This window comes from Gorilla gorilla, chromosome 7 (assembly GCF_029281585.2).
Source record: "Gorilla gorilla gorilla isolate KB3781 chromosome 7, NHGRI_mGorGor1-v2.1_pri, whole genome shotgun sequence".
Lineage (NCBI taxonomy): Eukaryota > Metazoa > Chordata > Mammalia > Primates > Hominidae > Gorilla > Gorilla gorilla.
Genome location: NC_073231.2, coordinates 129,014,338 through 129,033,009, shown reverse-complemented (window position 1 = coordinate 129,033,009; position 18,672 = coordinate 129,014,338). Strand labels below are relative to the sequence as shown.

Sequence of the window (18,672 nt, the reverse complement as noted above, 5' to 3'; positions counted from 1 at the left end):
ATTGATATTGTACTCTCTGTGCAATTGTATATATCTTGCCTTCTTTTTTGCTTAGCATTATTCAGAAGTGTATTTTCCATGTCATTAAAAGTGTGCACGCTTCCCTGCTCCACACCTCCCCTCTCTTTTCTTCTGGAACAATTCAGGCCTAAAGCCACTGGGTGGGTCAGAGCAAGGTGGGTGTCAGTGGTGGGAATGGGCTCGGTGGCTCAGAGCATGTGTCGGAGCCCAGGCCAGGTGAGGAGGTGCAGGGGGCTGAGGGGGTGAGGGAATGCCTGCACAGGGCGTGAGGGTGTGTCCTCACAGGGGCCAGTCAGAGCCCAAACAGGGCAAAGAGGGTGTCCATGTGGGCAGGGGAGCTGCCTGTAAGGGGTGTCAGAGCTCTAGCTGGAGGAGGTGGGGAAAGGTGGGAGATTGGTTACATACAGGAGCATTGATCAAATAAACAAAGAGATTAAAGGTAAGGGAAACCAGGTTTCTTATTGTGAGAGCAGGGAGCATGTACAGAAAAGGGGGAAACTGAAATGGACTTGTTAGATATGAATTGGAGACACTGATTTGAACTCGCAGCTTTCAATAGAGATAGATAAACTTAGATTAAAAAATAAATCTGAATATATAATATATATTATAAATGAATAGAATATTAATACAGCAGACAAATTCTAGAAATATTATATATACACATATATGTGTGTGTGTATGTGTGTATATATATATATATATATTCTCCTGTTCTGTCTGCTGACAGCGATGCTCAGACTGCAATGTGTGTGCCTAGTGCCCAGGGCTTCTTGGAGAAATGGCCAATTTCAAGTCCAGAGCAGACAAAGTACAAAGTGATCATGGAGCATCTGATGCCAGAAAGCAGGAAGGAGTTAAAAGAGTGATAAGGCCATGTCAAAAAGACCTGGAAGCCAACTTGAAGGGGTTCCCACTGGCTTACCTGGGACAATCTGAGCATGAAAATCGTGGCCATAAAGGATTACAATGCATGAAATAAAGTAGGAAACCACAAGACCAGACTAATACAAATGAATACATATTTTGAAAGTTTGAGAAGGAATGGGATAAAGTTTCAAATAAACTCCCGACAGGGCGTGGTGGCTCACACCTGTCATCCCAGAATTTGGGGAGGCCAAGGTGGGTGGATTGCTTGAGCTCAGGAGTTCGAGACCAGCCTGAGCAACAGGGCAAGACCTCAACTCTACCAAAAAAAAATTAGTGTGGTGGTGCGTGCCTGTAGTCCCAGCTACTTGGGCAGCTGGGGCAGGAGGATCACTCGAGCCCAGGAGGTCCAGGTTGCAGTGAGCCGTCTTTGTGCAAGGCACTCCAGCCTGGGCAACAGAATGAGACCCTGTCTCAAAAAAATAAAATAAAATAAAAATAAACTCCCCATAAAATACTTGATAATTACAAAGGGGAACAAGAAACTGTACAACACAGACACTTATCAGACACCACCCTAATCAAGTGATCAAAGTGACCCTCATCAAAATGGGACAAACTGAAATCTTGAGCCACCTGAGAGGATGCAACAAGATGACAGAATCGCTTCTGTGATGTTCCTGGCAAAGATACATGATCAGAATAGAATTAGGAGGAAATATCAGACAAAGCCAAATGCGAGGACATCCTACAAAGTAACTGCCCTCTCATCTCAGAGCTATCAAAGCCATTATCTTAGGGAGGTCTGGGGAACCGCTCCGTATTGAAGGAGACTAAAGAGCTCTGATAACTAAACGTAACGTGTGATTCTGCACTGGATTCTTTTGCTGTGAGAGACATATTGGGACAGTTGGCAGAACTTGTAGGGGACCTGAGGATTAAAGGGCAGCAATTTATCACTGTTGATTTCCCAATATTGATGGTTGATTTGTAGTTTGTAAGAGAGAATCCTAGCTTGTAGGAAACACACAAAAAATAATAGGGATGATGGTACATTCTGTTGGCAGCTTTCTCTCAATGGTTCAAAAGAAAGGAAATGGCTGGGCGCAGTGGCTCATACGTGTAATCCCAACACTTTGGGAGGCTTGGGCCAGGAGTTCCAGACCAGCCTGGTAATATAGTGAAACCCTCATATCTACAATTTCTTTTTAAATTAACCAGGTGTGGTGGTGCATGCACCTGTAGTCCCAGCAACTTGGGAGGCTGAAGTGGGAGGACTGCTTGAGTCGTGGAGGGTGAGGCTGCAGAGAGCCATGATCACACCACCACCCTCCAGCCTGGGTGGGAGAGTGACACCCTGCTCAAAAAAAAGAAGCAAGACCCTGTCTCAAAAAGAAGAAGAAGAAGAAAAAGAAATAGGAGGAAGAGGAGGAGGAGAAAGGAAATACTTTGTATTGGTTTCGCACTGCTTCAATAAGCTTTTGATTTAAAAAAATGTTTTTAGGGCGGGCGCCGCGGCTCGCACCTGTTTTGCACTGCTTCAATAAGCTTTTGATTTAAAAAAATGTTTTTAGGGCGGGCGCCGTGGCTCACACCTGTAATCCCAGCACTTTGGGAGGCTGAGACGGGCAGATCACGAGGTCAGGAGATCGAGACCATCCTGGCTAACACGGTGAAACTCCGTCTCTACTAAAAATACAAAAAATTAGCCAGGTGTGGTGGCGGGTGCCTGTAGTCCAGCTACTCGGGAGGCTGAGGCAGGAGAATGGCGTGAACCCAGGAGGCAGAGCTTGCAGTGAGCCGAGATCGCGCCACTGCACTCCAGCCTGGGGAACAGAGCAAGACTCTGTCTCAAAAAAAAAAAAAAAATGTTTTTTAGGTCATCCCATGAGAAGGAAACAATCAGAAAAATCCAGAACATGGGACAATCTACAAGACAACGGGCAGGGCGGGTAGAAAGGGCAGCAGCAGGGACAGATAGTCCTGTTGCATATACTGTGCATTCTGGTGCAGCCCGGTAGTGTTTTTCTAGATGAGGAAACTGAGGCACAGGGAGGTTAAGTAAATTCCTTAAGGGCCCCATGACAGAGCCTGGATTGCGTTTGTCTGTAACTGCTGGTTTAAGCGGGAATCTCCTCCTTTAGGCTGTGAGCAATTTGGGGTGGGGGTGGGGTCAGGCATGACTTAGCTTCTTGGAACTCCAAGTGCCTCTCCCAGTTTGGGGCTGGCACGTCGAAGGCACCGAATGAGCACTTAGGTGAATAGACAGCAAAGAGCTCCTGAATCACAGGCCAGCTCACGCGGATAGAATGCACACAAATAGGACTCCAGAGCTTGTCCACGGGGCAGGAGTCAGGCCAGGGACACAGCAACCTGGAGGAACAGGGTGCCTGTTTGACCTCCAGGGGCAGCTGCCACCCTCTCCTGCCACTTCCTCATCAAGGCCTGCAGCAGCATGAAAATCATACAGTCTCCTTACCCAATGACCTGAGAAGTGCAATTAAGTTGAAAATTAGTTGGCATAATTAATTAGATGGGTAAATAGCTCCCTGTCAACATCAATCAATCCATTCTGCCTAAAATCAGCTCAGCGAAGGCAGGCCAAGGAGCCCCTGCAGCGCTGGCCTCTGCTGGCAGGCAAGGTCAGAGAGTGGCAGCTGGAACAGGCCAGGGTGTCCTGCCGGGCACCCTAGACCCCACTCCCCCATCCACAGGTCCTTTACAGTTGCTTTTTTTGTTTTGTTTTGTTTTTTGAGACAGAGTCTCACTCTGTTGCCCAGGCTGGAGTGCAGTGGCACAATCTAGGCTCACTGAAGCCTCCGCCTACCAGGTTCAAGTGATTCTCCTGCCTCAGCCTCCTGAGTAGCTGGGATTACAGACATGTGCCACCATGCCCGGCTAATTTTTGTATTTTTAGTTGAGACGGGGGTTTCACCATGTTGGCCGGGCTGGGCTCGAACTCCTGACCTCCAGTGATCTGCCCACATCAGCCTCCCAAAGTGCTGGGATTACAGGCATGAGCCACCACACCTGGCCTTACAGTTGCTTTTCATGGGAGCCGTGTCTCTGCAGGGTTGTCCTCAGTGATTCCATCTTCAGCATCTGGCAAAAGCACTGCTCCATTTCCAGAGAGCCACAGCTGCAAATGCCTTTGCCCTCTGGAGTTTCCCAGTTCAGAGTCCCCATTCCATTGCTCAGGATTTCCGACATGCATAAAAACCATGGGACCTCTGATGGTTGGTTAGGACATTGTAGAAACTTAAAAAATCAAAGTATAACTTATTGGCAATAAAATGTGCCCTTGTTAGTGTACAGCTCTCTGAGTTTTGAGAAACACATACAGTCGTGTAACCACCATTATGGTCGAGATACAGAATATGGCGGGGCATGGTGGCTCATGCCTGTAATCCCAGCACTTTGGGAGGCTCAGGCAGGCAGATCACCTGAGGTTAGGAGTTCGAGACCAGCCTGGCCAACATGGTGAAACCCTGTCTCTACTAAAAGTACAAAAATAAGCTGGGCACGGTGGCAGGTGCCAGTAATCCCAGCTACTCGGGAGGCTGAGGCCGGAGAATCTCTTGAACCCAGGAGGCAGAGATTGCAGTGAGATGAGATCACGCCACTGCACTCCAGCCTTGGCAACAGAGCAAGACTCCATCTCATTAAAAAAAAAAAAAGATACAGACTATTTCCATCACTGCAAAAGATTCCCCCTGCCCTTTGTAGTCACTGCTTCCCCACCCCATCGCCAGGCAAGAACTGGTGCGTTATCTGTCCCTAAATTTCTGCCTGTCCCAGAATGTCATATAAATGGAACCATACAGTTTAAGCCTTTTGAGTTCTGCTCCTTTCTCTTGGCATAACACACTTGGGATTCATCCACACTGTGGCGTGTGTCGGTAGCTAGCTGCTTTTTATTGCTGAATAGCATTTTATTGCATGGATGTACCACAGTTTGTTTATCTGCTTCCCAGCTGAAGGAGTTGGGCTTTTTCTAATTTGGGGAGTTTATGACTAAAGCCACTATAAATATTTATATACCGGTTTTTGTACAAACATGCTTTCATTTCACTTAGGTCAACACCTGGACGTGAGATTGCTGGGTCTTACGATAGGTGTCTATAACTTGATAAAAAACTGCCAAAGCACTTGCTGAGGTGCCTATAACATTTTGTATCTCCAGCAGCAATTTCAGTTCCTCCACATCTTTGCCAATGCATAACTTTAAGAAATGATAACATGCATTGCTGGTCATAGCAGGGCTGGCTGCATAATTTTCTTCTTTCTTTTTTTTTTTTTTTTGAGATGGAGTCTTGCCCTGTCACCCAGGCTGGAGTGCAGTGGCACGATCTGGGCTCACTGCAAGCTCCGCCTCCCGGGTTCATGCCATTCTCCTGCTTCAGCCTCCCGAGTAGCTGGGACTACAGGTGCCCGCCACTACGCCCAGCTAATTTTTGTATTTTTGGAAGAGACGGGGTTTCACCGTGTTAGCCAGGATGGTCTCGATCTCGTGACCTTGTGATCCGCCCGCCTCGGCCTCTCAAAGTGCTGGGATTACAGGCGTGAGCCACTGCGCCCCGCCTGGCTGCATAATTTTCAAGGCCCAGTGCAAAATGAAAATGTGGGTCCTTTTGCTCAAAACAAAAGGGAAAAAAATGCCATGAGATGTACTAAACAGAAAGGGTTTCCTTTTCTTCTGCAATCTTTCTCTTGACTTCTTGTAGTGTTTTTCTTATTTGCTCTTGATGTTTTAAGTAAAGAAAATTTAAAATTTAAGATTATTAGTAGTCTGAGTGTGGTGGGTCATGCCTGTGATCCCAACATTTTGGGAGGCTGAGGCAGGCGGATCACTTGAGGTCAGGAGTTCAGGACCAGCTTGACCAACATGGTGAAGCCCCGTCTTTACTAAAAATACAAAGAATTAGCTGGGTGTGGTGGCGCATGTCTGTAATCCCAGCTACTGAGGAGGCTGAGGCAGGAGAATCGCTTGAACCCGGGAGGTGGAGGTGGCAGTAAGCAGAGATTGTGCCGCTGCACTCCAGCCTGGGTGATAGAGCAAGACTCCGTCTCAGGAAAAAAAAAAAAGATTGTTAGCATTCATGTTTACATTGTGCAATGACATTTTAAATGCAAATATGAGAGTGTTTAACTTGTACATGGAATTACTGAAATTACACAACCCATATTTTGTTTGTACATGCATATGTATTTCATTCTTACCAGAAAGTAGAAATGCTTCACAAAATGAGCTCAACTATTTTTATTTCACTTCTTGATATGCACACATTCTACCAACACTCTCCACCTTTGGCTTACTGATGAATAAGAACGGCAGAGCAGAAAGGAAACTTTGGGTTGCCTTATCTTTTTAATTTTTTTTGAGACAGAGTCTTGCTCTGTCACCCAGGCTGGAGTGCAGTGGCATGACCTCGGCTCACTGCAGCCTCCACCTCCTGGGTTCAAACGATTCTCCTGCCTCAGCCTCCCGAGTAGCTGGGATTACAAGCACAAGCCACCACACCCAGCTAAATTTTGTATTTTCAGTAGAGATGGGATTTCACCATGTTGGCCAGGCTGGTCTTGAACTCCTGACCTCAGGTGATCTGTCTGCCTTGGCCTCCCAAAGTGCTGGGATTACAGGCGTGAGCCACCAGGTCTGGCAGCCTTATCTTTCTTGGTCTTTCTGTGTCATCATTTTGAGTGTAACCTGGTTGGTCAGTGTGAGGAAACAACACAAGTAGGAAAGCATATGGTAGAATTCCTTGGTCATTTATGTTTCTTGGAACGCCATTGCCTTTTTTCTGCATTTAGGCAAGTTGCGGTTTGAACAGAAAGTGTGGCTTCTCAGCTCTGTCACACCCACTGAGTCACAGAGGTAGGACACTTACCTTGTGCTCACTTTGAGTCTCGCTGACCTCCCATGCATCGTGGGTCTCCTGGAATTAAGTGCTCACGGGACAATGTGAATGCTATATGGGGATGGGTCAGCAAGGGACTCTAGACGCCTGAGTTCACTTCTCCTTCTGTTCACACCAGCATCAGACCTCACTTATGAAATCCAAGTTCAATGATCAAATCATCGAGAATTTTGAGACATTTGCAACAGAGCATTAAACCAAGTGTGGGGTCCTTCTGAATGTGGGGCCTGTGGGACTGCACACATGAAGCCAGCCTTGGGTGGCAGCATAAGGAAATTAGTTTTCTCACATTGCATTATTTGTGAAACCAAATTAAAATATTTTTTGTAATATAAAAATATTAAACCCCCGAAGTCCCATCTAGTTGCATCATCTGGGGAGTTTTTTGTGTTTATCTATCTAACTTGTGCCTTGTCTCTCTGGTGAAATCGTCTCTTTTTCTAGAACGAAGATCATAACTTCTGCTCTTTCGTATCGAGCATAGCACCTGGCCGAGGCTAGAGGACCCAGTTCAGAAGCTCAGGAATTCAGAAGGGACTAATTGCTTTTTGGGGAAGTCCACTAAAGGAAGACCGTTTCTTCACCCACAGCAAACTTCTGACACCAGAAGTGTGGGTTTTTCCACACCAAGCAATTATCCAGTTCTCTGCAGACACCAGCTGGATGTCCTGCAATTTACTTTTATTTTTGAGATAGAGTCTCACTCTGTCACCCAGGCTGGAGTGCAATGGTGTAATCTTGGCTCGCTGCAGCCTCTGCCTCCTGGCTTCAAGCGATTCTCCTGCCTCAGCCTCCAGAGTAGCTGGGACTACAGGTGCCCACCACCAAGCCTGGCTAAGTTTTTACATTTTTAGTAGAGACAGTGTTTCAATATGTTGGCCAGGCTGGTCTTGAACTCCTGACCTCAGGGGATCCACCCACCTCAGCCTCCTAAAGTGCTGGGATTACAGGCATGAGCCACGGCACCCGGACGTGTCCTGCAATTTAATTCAACTCTGACACTAAGTACCTGGACTTTGCACAGACCCCACAGGTTAAGGGCTCAGTCCAACAAGACCACTCCCACTTCGGATGCCAGCTGCAAGTAGTGGGGCCTCAGGTTTTCCCACACTTCTGTCTGGCTTGGCTACAAATCAGGAGTTCCCACAATCCTCTCTTCTCATTTGGTCGCTTGCTATAATGGCTCACAGAACTCAAGGAAACACTTTACTTATGCTTACTAGATTATCATAAGGGATACAAATGAACTGTCCGATGAAAAGGTACAAAGGGTGAGGTGCAGAAGAGTCCCACCCACAGGAGTTTCTGCCCCTGTGGAGCTGGGGTGCACCCTATTCCTCGAATATGGATGTGTTTACCAACTGGGTTTAGGGTTTTTGTGGAGCCTCTGTCCTCCCCAGAGGGTAGGGGTAGGAACTGGAAGTTCCAGCTCTCTAATCATGTCTTGATCTTTCTCATGACCAGCTCCCATTCTGAAGCTATCTAGGGGCCCCCAGCCACCAGTCATCTTACTTTCATCAAAAAGGTACCCTTGTCACTCTGGAGATTCCTAGGGTCTTAGAAGCTCTTGTATCAGGAACGGAGGACTAAGACCAAATATTACAACAAAAGGTACTCCTATCACCCCTGTCACTCAGGAAATTCCAGGGTTTCAGGAGCTCTGTGCTGGGAAGTGGAAACAAAGACCAAATATGTCTTTCTTATTGTATCACAACATCTCACACACACTGTACTGGAATAAGCTCCCAGAGCCACCCTAGCTTTGTCTGGGTGCTGGGTGGGGAGCAATAGCACTGAAGCCCCCTGCACCACACACACACATACAGCTGTGAGTGGGGGTGAGGAAAGGTTGAAGATGTCAGACGGCACAGGAAGGAATGTATAAGGAGCTCATCCCAACACCATCTCGTTAACAACTTAGAGATGATTCTCATGAATAGTAAATAGTTCAGGCCATCAAACAGTCAGAACCTGCCCAAAGTGGCCCTCAGGCTGGCAGGGGTAATCAGAAGGCCCGTCCCTCCAAGCTGGGCTTGGAAACCCTTCTTCCATAGGACTCCATTGTGTCTCCTTTCCTTGAAAATAACACTACTGGCGTTTGCACTTTGTTTTGTAAATATTACATGTTCATTGTAAAAATTTGGGAAAAACAGACAAGCAAAAACAAATAAAATAAAAATTTTAAAAAGCAACAGAACATCTTTCATAGCTGCACCACTGGACATCAAAATAGTTAGGCTGGGTGTGGTGGCTCACACCTGTAATCCCAGCATTTTGGGAGGCTGAGGTGGGCGGATCACCTGAGGTTGGGAATTTGAGACCAGCCTGACCAACATGGAGAAACCTTGTCTCCACTAAGAAATACAAAATTAGCCAGGCGTGGTGGTGCGTGCCTGTAATCCCAGCTACTTGGGAGGCTGAGGCAAGAGAATTGCTTGAACCTGGGTGGCAGAGGTTGCGGTGAGCCGAGATCGCGCCATTGCACTCCAGCCTCGGCAACAAGAGCAAAATTTCGTCTTGAAAAAAAAAAAAAAAAAAAACAGGCCAGGTGCAGTGGCTCACACCTGTAATCCCAGCAGTTTGGGAGGCCGAGGCGGGTGGATCACGAGGTCAGGAGATCGAGACCATCCTGGCTAACACGGTGAACTCCGTCTCTAATAGAAATACAAAAAATTAGCCGGGCCTGGTGGTGGGCGCCTGTAGTCCCAGCTACTCGGGAGGCTGAGGCAGGAGAATGGCGTGAACCTGGGAGGCAGAGCTTGCAGTGAGCCGAGATCATGCCATTGCACTCCAGCCTGGGCGAAAGAGCGAGACTCCGTCTCAAAAAACAACAACAACAACAAAAACCTGTTACCATTTTGCTGTGTGTTGCAGCAACAGTGTAGATTAGATACCTTGGGGTTCCCTGCAACTTCCCCTCGAGTGTTCTCTTCCAAGGCATTCTGAGAAGCTCAAAATGTCTTTTCCCTGGCGGGGTACCGTGGCTGATGCCTGTATTCCCAGCACTTTGGGAGGCTGAGACAGGTGGATCACCTGAGGTCAGGAGTTCAAGACTAGCCTGGCTAACATGGTGAAACCCCGTCTCTACTAAATATACAAAAATTAGCTGGGCATGGTGATGCATGCCTGTAATCTCATCTACTCGGGAGGCTGAGTCAGGAGAATCGCTTGAACCTGGGAGGTGGAGGTTGCAGTGAGCCAAGATCACGCCGTTGCATTCCAGCCTGGGCCACAGATCAAGACTCCATTAAAAAAAAAAAAAAAAAAAAGCCTTTTCCCAGCCCTCCCCAAAGCCAGAGCTCTTCTAGGGACCTGGGTCTGACAAGCAGGAGCAACCCTGCATGACTTGGAAGGCATACATGAGCCATCTGAGCAGGCCACATGCAGGTATTGGTTCTTCTTCAGCAGCTTAGACAGGAGCAAGTGCTGGTGCCAGGCCGTGTGTCAGAGGGGGAGGTGAGAGTCGCAGCAGGGAGGTCCCATGGTGTGGCTGGGCCTCCTCCTGGCTGGGTTGTCCTTGTTTTGTGGCATCCAAGCATGGTTCCCTGATCCTCCTGGAAATTCTGTAATGAATTAACACTCTGTAACAAATCCCTTTCTGCTTAGCTAGCTAGAGTGGATTCTGTTGTCTGCAACAAAGAACTTATTCATTAGGCTTCAGCTTAACTCTCATCACCTCCTTCACAGCACTTACCATAATGTGGAATTAGCTCATTTATGTATTTGTTTACCTACATGATGTCTCTTAATGAGGGAGGAACCATGTCTGTCTTGTTCACCAGTTTAATCCCAGTGGCTATCTCATAGCTGCACTTCATCAATGTCTGTTGAGTGAAACATCTGGTCACCTTCCAGCAGCCTCTGTCCCAAGGGAGAACAGAATACCAGCTTCAGCCCCTTCTGTGGACCAAGTGGGTTGTATTCCTTTTATGTGTACTGTACAACCTCTCGCCACCCCCATTGCCAACTCTTGCTGACTGCCTCTTTTTGCAGAGAAAGGCAATGTTCTATAACAGGGGTGTCCAATCTTTTGGCTGCCCTGGGCCACACTGGAAGAAGGAGAATTGTCTTGGGACACACATAAAATACACTGACACTAACAATAGCTGATGAGCTAAAAAAAAAAAAAAAAAAAGGGTCCGTGCATAAATCTCATAATGTTTTTAATAAAGTTTATGAATTTGTGTTGGGCAGCATTCAAAGCTGTCCTGGGCTGCATGCAGTCCTCAGGCCATGGGTTGGACAAGCTTGCTCTAGAAGATTCTGGTTTACACCCCTCTTTGGCTCTAGTCACTTGCAAATTGTAAGGATGAATCAACTCACTGTGACCAATTCCCTGCTTCCCTTCAATAAGCAAAGACCTGCTCTCGCTCTCTCTCTCTCTCTCTCTCTCTCTCTGTGTGTGAAGTGGGGGCAGATGTTTGAATATTAAAAGGCCGATGGACTTATATCATGCATTCACTTACAAACTTATATCATGCATTCATTCCACACTCAGTGAGTGCCTACTGTGTATGTATGTGGGGGTTGCTGGAGTCCCGGTTCTGGGACCTCCAGATCAATCCCTTTTGGGGGCCTGGACCTCCCAGTAAATGCCACTTTGTAATCAGACTTTCTCCCTTGGGCCATTGAGCTGTCATCTAAAGTAGTGAAACCTCTAAGCCTTAAACTATGAGCCAGATGATGCAACTGCCACAATCCAATTGTGCAATTTCAGGCACAAACGCTATGTTTGAGATATAGGCTCAGGGGTAGATTTTTGTGATATGATTTCAAAGGCTTGGTGCTCAGACAGCCCAGTCCCTGTGTGCCTGGCTTCTGGAGATAAGAACCATGAGACCCAGTAGCCTTGTGAAGGAGGGGGCCTCATGGCTCTGTGTCCTCATGGCTCTGGCCTGGGGTGATGGGGACACATACTATTACCCCGTTGCTGTTATACCTGTTGGAACTGTGGGCAGAACCACTGTGTTGTTCTAGGCCTGAACTTGGAAGGAGCAGGCCCATAGTTCCTTGGGGCCCCAGGGCTGCTGGGAACACACCCACTCCGACTTATCTCATCTGTCAGTAGGTGCAGAGTGGAAGGGCCCTGTGAGGTGAGTCCTGTAACTCTTTCCTCTCCTCTGGCCAGGGGGCCTCGCTGTCTCCCCACCAAGTATACTGAGAGAGGGCAATGGCCTTAGAGCCCACTCTGGGCCAGTCCATGGAAAGGTTTACTCAGTTACAGAAATCAAAGCCTGCACGCCTTTGGAACTAGAAAATAAGTCTTTGATCAGACTAAAACCTGGGGATGCAGAAATGAATCAACAACAATCCCTGCCCTCGAGAAAAGCTGAGCCATTACAGTGCAGGGTGGGTAATGTTGCATGCAGTCATCAAACACACAAATGCTCAAGGGCCCACCATGGGCTCTGCACAGTGGGTACCGCATGGCCCCTGCTGTGTGCCTGGTGCTTGTGATCCGGTGGGAACGGCAGTAACTGAGAAATCATGGCACCGCACGGTGATGAGGCTAAGGTCTGGGGAGTACAGGGCTGGGAGGGTGAGCAGCAGGGAGCCAGCTCGGGAGGCCTCTCTGTGGCCACAGAGGAGAGCAGCAGGACAGCCATCAGCCGGGTGGGTGGGGTGGAGGGAATGGGGTGTCCGTGGGGTATGGGGTGGGGGAGGAGCGGGAAGAGATGGGCGGGGAGGTGAGCCCGCAAGGGCACGTGGGCACCCTGGCTTCGATGTCATGGTCAGCGGGAGCTTCTGAGGCTGTTCAGCAGGACACGTTAGCTTTTATGACGGCTCCCTCTGGCCACAGTGTGGAGACAATGGAGCCCCTCTGGGAGCATCTGGGCCTGCAGGGGCGAGGCCTTCCTTCTTCTGGGTGCTCTGTCAGCACCACGCAGAGCGATGGCTCTCAGACCCGTCCAGCAACAACAGGCTGACTCACACCTCGCGGGCCACTTGTTGAGTAGGAAGTTGAGCTGGGAGGACCATGGCCTTCTGCTCCCCTGCACAGATGGCAAAAGAACTGCTGGCTGCTTCCTGCAGGGCACGTCTGGAGAAAACCCTGCTCCCTGCTCCCTACGTCCAGGCTCCCTGGGCCTCCCTCGGCTTGCCCAGCTGGCTTGTCACAGCCAGAATGAGGAGCTGAGACACTTGGGCTTACCACCAAGTCCTGCCATGTCACCAAGGCCTACGGGGAAAAGGCCAGACCCGGGAAACCTTCGCTGCTTCCCAAAGCGCCACCGGAGAACTGAAACCCACCACATGCCCTTCTTCCCCAGCCCCCTCCCGGCCCTGATAATCCTTCCCCTCACCCAGCCCCCGACTCCCTCTTTATCTTTATTATTTTTATTATTTTATTTTATTTTAATTTATTATTTTTATTTTTGGAGATGGGGTCTTGCTCTGTTGCCCAGGCTGGAGTGCAGTGTCGCGATCTCGGCTCACTGCAACCTCCGCCTCCCGAGTTCAGGCAATTCTCCTGCCTCAGCCTCCTGAGTAGCTGGGACCAGAGGCGCACACTGCCACGCCCAGCTAATTTTTTGTATTTTTAGTAGAGACGGGGTTTCACTGTGTTGCCCAGGCTGGTTTCGAACCCTTGAGCTCAGGCAATCCGCCCGCCTTGGCCTCCCAAGGTGCTGGGATTACAGGTGTGAGCCACCGCGCCCTGCTATTATTTTTATTTTAAGCAGAAAGAACTGGAAAAGAGAGGGGAGTCATGGTGTGCATAGATCCTGGAGCCAACTCACCCTGACGTCCCTCCAGGTGGAGCAGCCCCTGCAGAGAACTGTTTCGAGAAAGCCAGGCTGTGGCTGTGGCCAGGCCAGATGCAGCCCACAGTCCAGCTGTGACCCCTGCCAAGCAGATGGAGACAGTGACCTGTGGCAGGGTGGGATGGAAGTGCAGGAAGAGGCCAGGAGTGAAAAGCGAAGCCCCAGCTCCTGATGCCTGTGAATGCCCTGGCTCGGCTTAGGCCATTCTCGGGGCTTCTGGTCCTCACCCTCAGGGAGACGGAAAATTATTCTGGGTTCCCTGGGGTGAAACAGCAAACCTGCCGAACCTAGGACAGCACAGATTTTTTGGCTGTCCACAAGCTCCTCAGACATTTGTTATCAAATACACGCATAAGATGTTCACTTAGTATTTGTTACTAATTGGGAAGAATGAGATGTTCTAGAATTAGAAGACCTAGGGCTGCTAGGGCTAACATAACAAAAATGCTACAGCCTGGGTGGCTTAAACAACAGAAATTTATTCCTGCACAATGCTGGAGGCTAGGATGAAGGTGTTGACAGGATTGGTTTCTTCTGCATTCTCTCTCCTTGGCTTGTAGATGGCCGTCTTCCTCCTGGGTCTCCTTATCATCTTCTCTCTGTGTGTATCTGTATCCAGATCTCTCCTCAGAGACACTACTGCAGTTACTAAGAACAGGGAAGATATCTATGTATTGGCAAGGAAAGAGGTCCAGCTTACTGTTAAGTGGAAAATGTCACAGAACAATAAGTACCATGTGATCTTACATAGATACCTAAAACCCAAGCGTTTATTTTTATGTTTGTGTGTAGGAAGACCACTCACAGGGCTTCCCTCTGGAAGGGCAACAGGATTAGGGGTGACTTGAGGGGACTTGACTTGTGTACATCTATATGTGTGGCACATTGGATTATTCTTTTTTTTTTGTTTGAGATGGAGTCTCGCTCTGTTGCCCAGGCTGCAGTACACTGGCGCTATCTCAGCTCACTGCTACCTCCACCTCCTGCGTTCAAGAGATTCTCCTGTCTCAGCCTCCTGAGTAGCTAGGATTACAGGCACATGCCACCATGTCCGGCTAATTTTTGTATTTTTAGTAGAGGTGGGGTTTCACCACCTTGGCCAGGCTGATCTCGAACTCCTGACCTCAAACTATCTGCCAACCTCAGCCTCCTGAAGTGCTGGGATTACAGATGTGAGCCACTGCGCCTGGCCTGGATTATTCTTCATTCTTTTTCCTTTCCTTTGGCCTGAGACTCTGCACCCTCTGCCACAGTAAGCTGAGTATTTTTCCCTGCCCCAGTAATGTTGAACTTGGCCATGTGACTTGCTTGGGCCAAGGGAGTTTTGATGTATATACCCAGAGCACGGACCTTAAATGTGCCTCCTTGCCATGGCTTTGTCCCTTGGGCTGTTGTGACTCTTTCAGAAGAATATACCTTAGTGAATGGCTGGTCCAAGGAGAATGCGAAGACTTGAAGAGCAGACTGAACCCAGCCTCAGCCTGGAGCTGAACCCAGCTGATACACAGATTCATGAGCAAGAAAAAGACGTGCTTACCTGAAGCTGAGTGAAACAAGTCAGACACAAAAAGACAAATATGGCAAGCTTCTACTTATATAAAATATCTAGAATACATACATAGAGATGGAAAATAGATTAGAGGTTACCAGGGACTAAGGGAGGAGGAATGAGGAATTATTGCTTAAGGAGCACAGAGTTTCTGTCTGGGGTGATGAAAAAGTTTTGGAGTTAGAAAGTAGCAATGGTTTCACACTGCTATGAATGTACTTAGTGTCACTGAATTATAAACTTTAAAAATGGTTAAAATGGTGAAGGATAAAAGACTACACTTTGGGTACACTCCTTCGGGTGATGGATGCACCAAAATCTCAGAAATCACCACTAAAGAACTTATCCATGTAACCAAAAACCACCTGTACCCCCCAAAGGTATTGAAATAAAAAAATTTTTAAAATGGTTAAAATGGGCTGGGTGCGGTAGCTCACACCTGTAATCCCAGCACTTTGGGAGGCTGAGGTGGGCAAATGGCTTGAGCTTAGGAGTTCAAGATCAGCCTAAGCAACATGGCAAAAAATCTGTCTCTGCAAAAAATACAAAAATTAACTGGGTGTGGTGGCACGCCCATGTGGTCCCAGCTACTTGGGAGGCTGAGGTGGGAGGATCACTAAGGCTGGGGAGGTGGAGGTTGCAGTGAGCTGTGATCACACCACTGCACTCCAGCCTGGGTGACAGAGCAAGACCCTATCTCAAAAAAAAAAAAAAAAAAAAAGGTTAAAGTGATAAAGTTTGTGTTACATATATTTACCACAATTTAAAAAAAAATAGGATAACCAAACTCATTTAATTGTACACTTAAAATAGGTGAATTAGATGGTATGTGAATTATATGTCAGTAAAGCTGTTTAAAAAATAAAAGGCCAGGTGCGGTGACTCATGCCTGTAATCCCAGCACTTTGGGAGGCTGAGTATATATAAAACTGAGTATATGACATTTAAAAATATACCCAATGGGCCGGGCGCAGTGGCTCACACCTGTAATCCCAACACTTTGGGAGCCTGAGGTGGGCAGATCACGAGATCAGGAGTTTGAGAGCCGCCTAACATGGTGAAACTCTGTTTCTACTAAAAATACAAAAATTAGCTGAGTGTGGTGGCGCGCCTGTAATCCCAGCTACTCAGGAGGCTGAGGCAGGAGAATCGCTTGGATCTGGGAGGCGGAAGTTGCAGTGAGCTGAAGTTGCACCACTGCACTCCAACCTGGGCAACAGAGTGAGATGCCATCTAAAAAAAAAAAAAAAAGAAAATGGAAAACACATGCTTGCTGTTTAAGCCATTACGTTTTGGGTGGTTTGTTAAGCGGCATTAGCACAGTAACAGCTGACTAATACAGCATGGCTGTATGCGTATATTTTATAATTAGTACATATTATTCGTGCAATTGAAAATAAGCAAAACCAGAATTTATTGCATTCATCCAAACAGGCCCCTCTTTCCTGCTTTCCTCCCCGGCGGTGGCACTGGAATGTTTCTGGACATTGCTTATCCCTGTTTGGAGTGACTTGGCTTCTCTTGACAGCCAGACCCAAGTCCTGTGTCTGTGGAATGTGCCTCCACATGGCTCCCTCCTTTAGCTCTCTGTAACCACCTGCCAGGATGTGTTTTCATCGCCTGGGCCTGGATGGTTGCCTGGGTGTGCTGGGGTCTCCCTGCCTGGGTCCATTTGGCACAAGGGAAAAGGAATCACTCTCAACAGGTTTCCATTAAGTTACCCTGCTCAGTCAGCCAGGAGCCCGCCTCCCAGAACACACACACATACACACACACACACACACACACACAGATACACTTTCCACTCTATAAAATGGGCTTCTAATAAACTCTATTTTTTGTTGCTCAGAGGCATGCTAGGTGATCAATGAAAGCATTCAAACATAAAATATGTACTGTAGGGGGATAGTATTCTGTGGGGGGAAGTAGAATGGAAATGAGTTCAAGGAGGCAGTTAAATGTAAACTTTCCAAATGTTGGGAGACATATTTGTATATATTCAAAATAGATTTTGGTTTGTATGGAATCCATAGCATATATAGATGTCATTGGGTACTTTTTTTTTTTTTTTTTTTTGAGTCGGACTCTCACGCTGTTATCCAGGCTGGAGTGCAGTGGGACGATCTCGGCTCACTGCAACCTCCGCCTCCCGGGTTCAAGCCATTCTCCTGCCTTAGCCTCCCGAGTAGCTGGGATTACAGGCGCCCACCACCATGCCCGGCTAATTTTTTGTATTTTTAGCAGAGACGGGGTTTCACCATGTTGGCCAGGCTGGTCTCAAACTTCTGACCTCAGGTGATCCGCCCGCCTCGGCCTCCCAAAGCGTTGGGATTACAGGTGTGAGCCAATGCACCCGGCCCATTGGGTATATTTTTAAATGTCATATACTCAATTTTATATTTTTTAAAAATCACCATTTACATACACTGGTAATTACGTCTTTTGCAATTGTTTATAATGAAACTGTTTTGATATCATCTTAACATTATGAGAGGAGATGCCCAGAAGTTTTTCAACAGTATTTTAGGGAATGCACGTGAGGAAAAGGATTTGGAAACTGCTGAGAAGGGGGGCGGTGATCGTTTGAACTTGGTCGGGTCGCCTGACCTTGAGTTTGAGTTTAGCTTTCGTAAGTGAGGGGCAATTGAAGCACTGAGCCCTTCGGGTTGCTCTAGGAGTGGAAGTAAATCAGCCACCGCTGGCAAGGCGCTTAGCTGGGAGGAAGGAACGCGTTCAGCCTGGGGAGGAGGGTGGAAGAAGGAGGCAGATGAAGGCAATGGGGATCAGGTTTTCGCGGGGGTAGGTGACCTCCGACCCGGCTGACGTAGGGCAAGGAAGAGATCCCCGTCTCTACAGAGGGGCCTGAGGGCAGGACACATCAGGCCTAGAGCTGCCGGTGCAAAGGCCTGGGGGCCGGAAGGTCTTGGTCGGGGAGCCCCGGCGCAGGCGCAGGCTGAGGCCCTCGGGTCCCCAGCGGGTCCTCGGCATCAGTCACTCTCTACGGGCCAGACCTGGGGGTCACGGCCTGCAGGAGCCTCCCTGCGCGGCCCCACTCCCTCACCTGCGACCGCGTGGGGAGGCGACCCTGACCACCCTCGTTCCGGACTCTAGCAGGGCGCCCGCAGCCAGCGGTCCCCTCCCGAGTCTCCGCTCCTGCCGGGATTCTGCAGGAGCGGGACCTCATCGCCGCGGCTGGGAAGCCGTTCGAGTTTCATTCCACTCGAAGGCTCAGAAGGTCTTGGAAAATTGGGGACATACATCTTTAAAAGCTGGAGACACTTTACGGAGCGAAATATCTGCACCGCCCCCGCCCCCAACTCCTGTTCTACCTCCCTTCCCTGGGCAGGTCTGGGTGATGGGGCCACCTTGGCGTGGGGATCGGGCCTGGTACCCTGTACCGGGTAGTGGCGCGGTGTGTCCCTAGGCTAATTTGGAAAAAGCCGAAACCTGCGGGGCAGCGGCGGCGACCCCTGGGCACAGCGTCCCCTGGCGGCCGCCGGGCTCAGCCAGGTCTGGGAGCCGGGAGGTCGCCGGGAGAGTGGGCCCAAGGCAGGAT

General features: G+C 48.6%; 1 protein-coding gene across 1 annotated transcript in view; it reads right to left on the bottom strand.

The window, feature by feature from the left end:
* Window positions 1-14,035: 14,035 nt before the first annotated feature.
* Window positions 14,036-18,672, bottom strand: part of TBC1D31 (TBC1 domain family member 31) — a 95,808-nt gene continuing 91,171 nt past the window's right edge. The window contains exon 20 of the mRNA XM_055348712.2: window positions 14,036-14,215. Coding sequence (XP_055204687.1) covers window positions 14,046-14,215 — 170 coding nt within the window. The 3' untranslated portion in view covers window positions 14,036-14,045. The remainder of the gene's footprint in view (window positions 14,216-18,672) is intronic.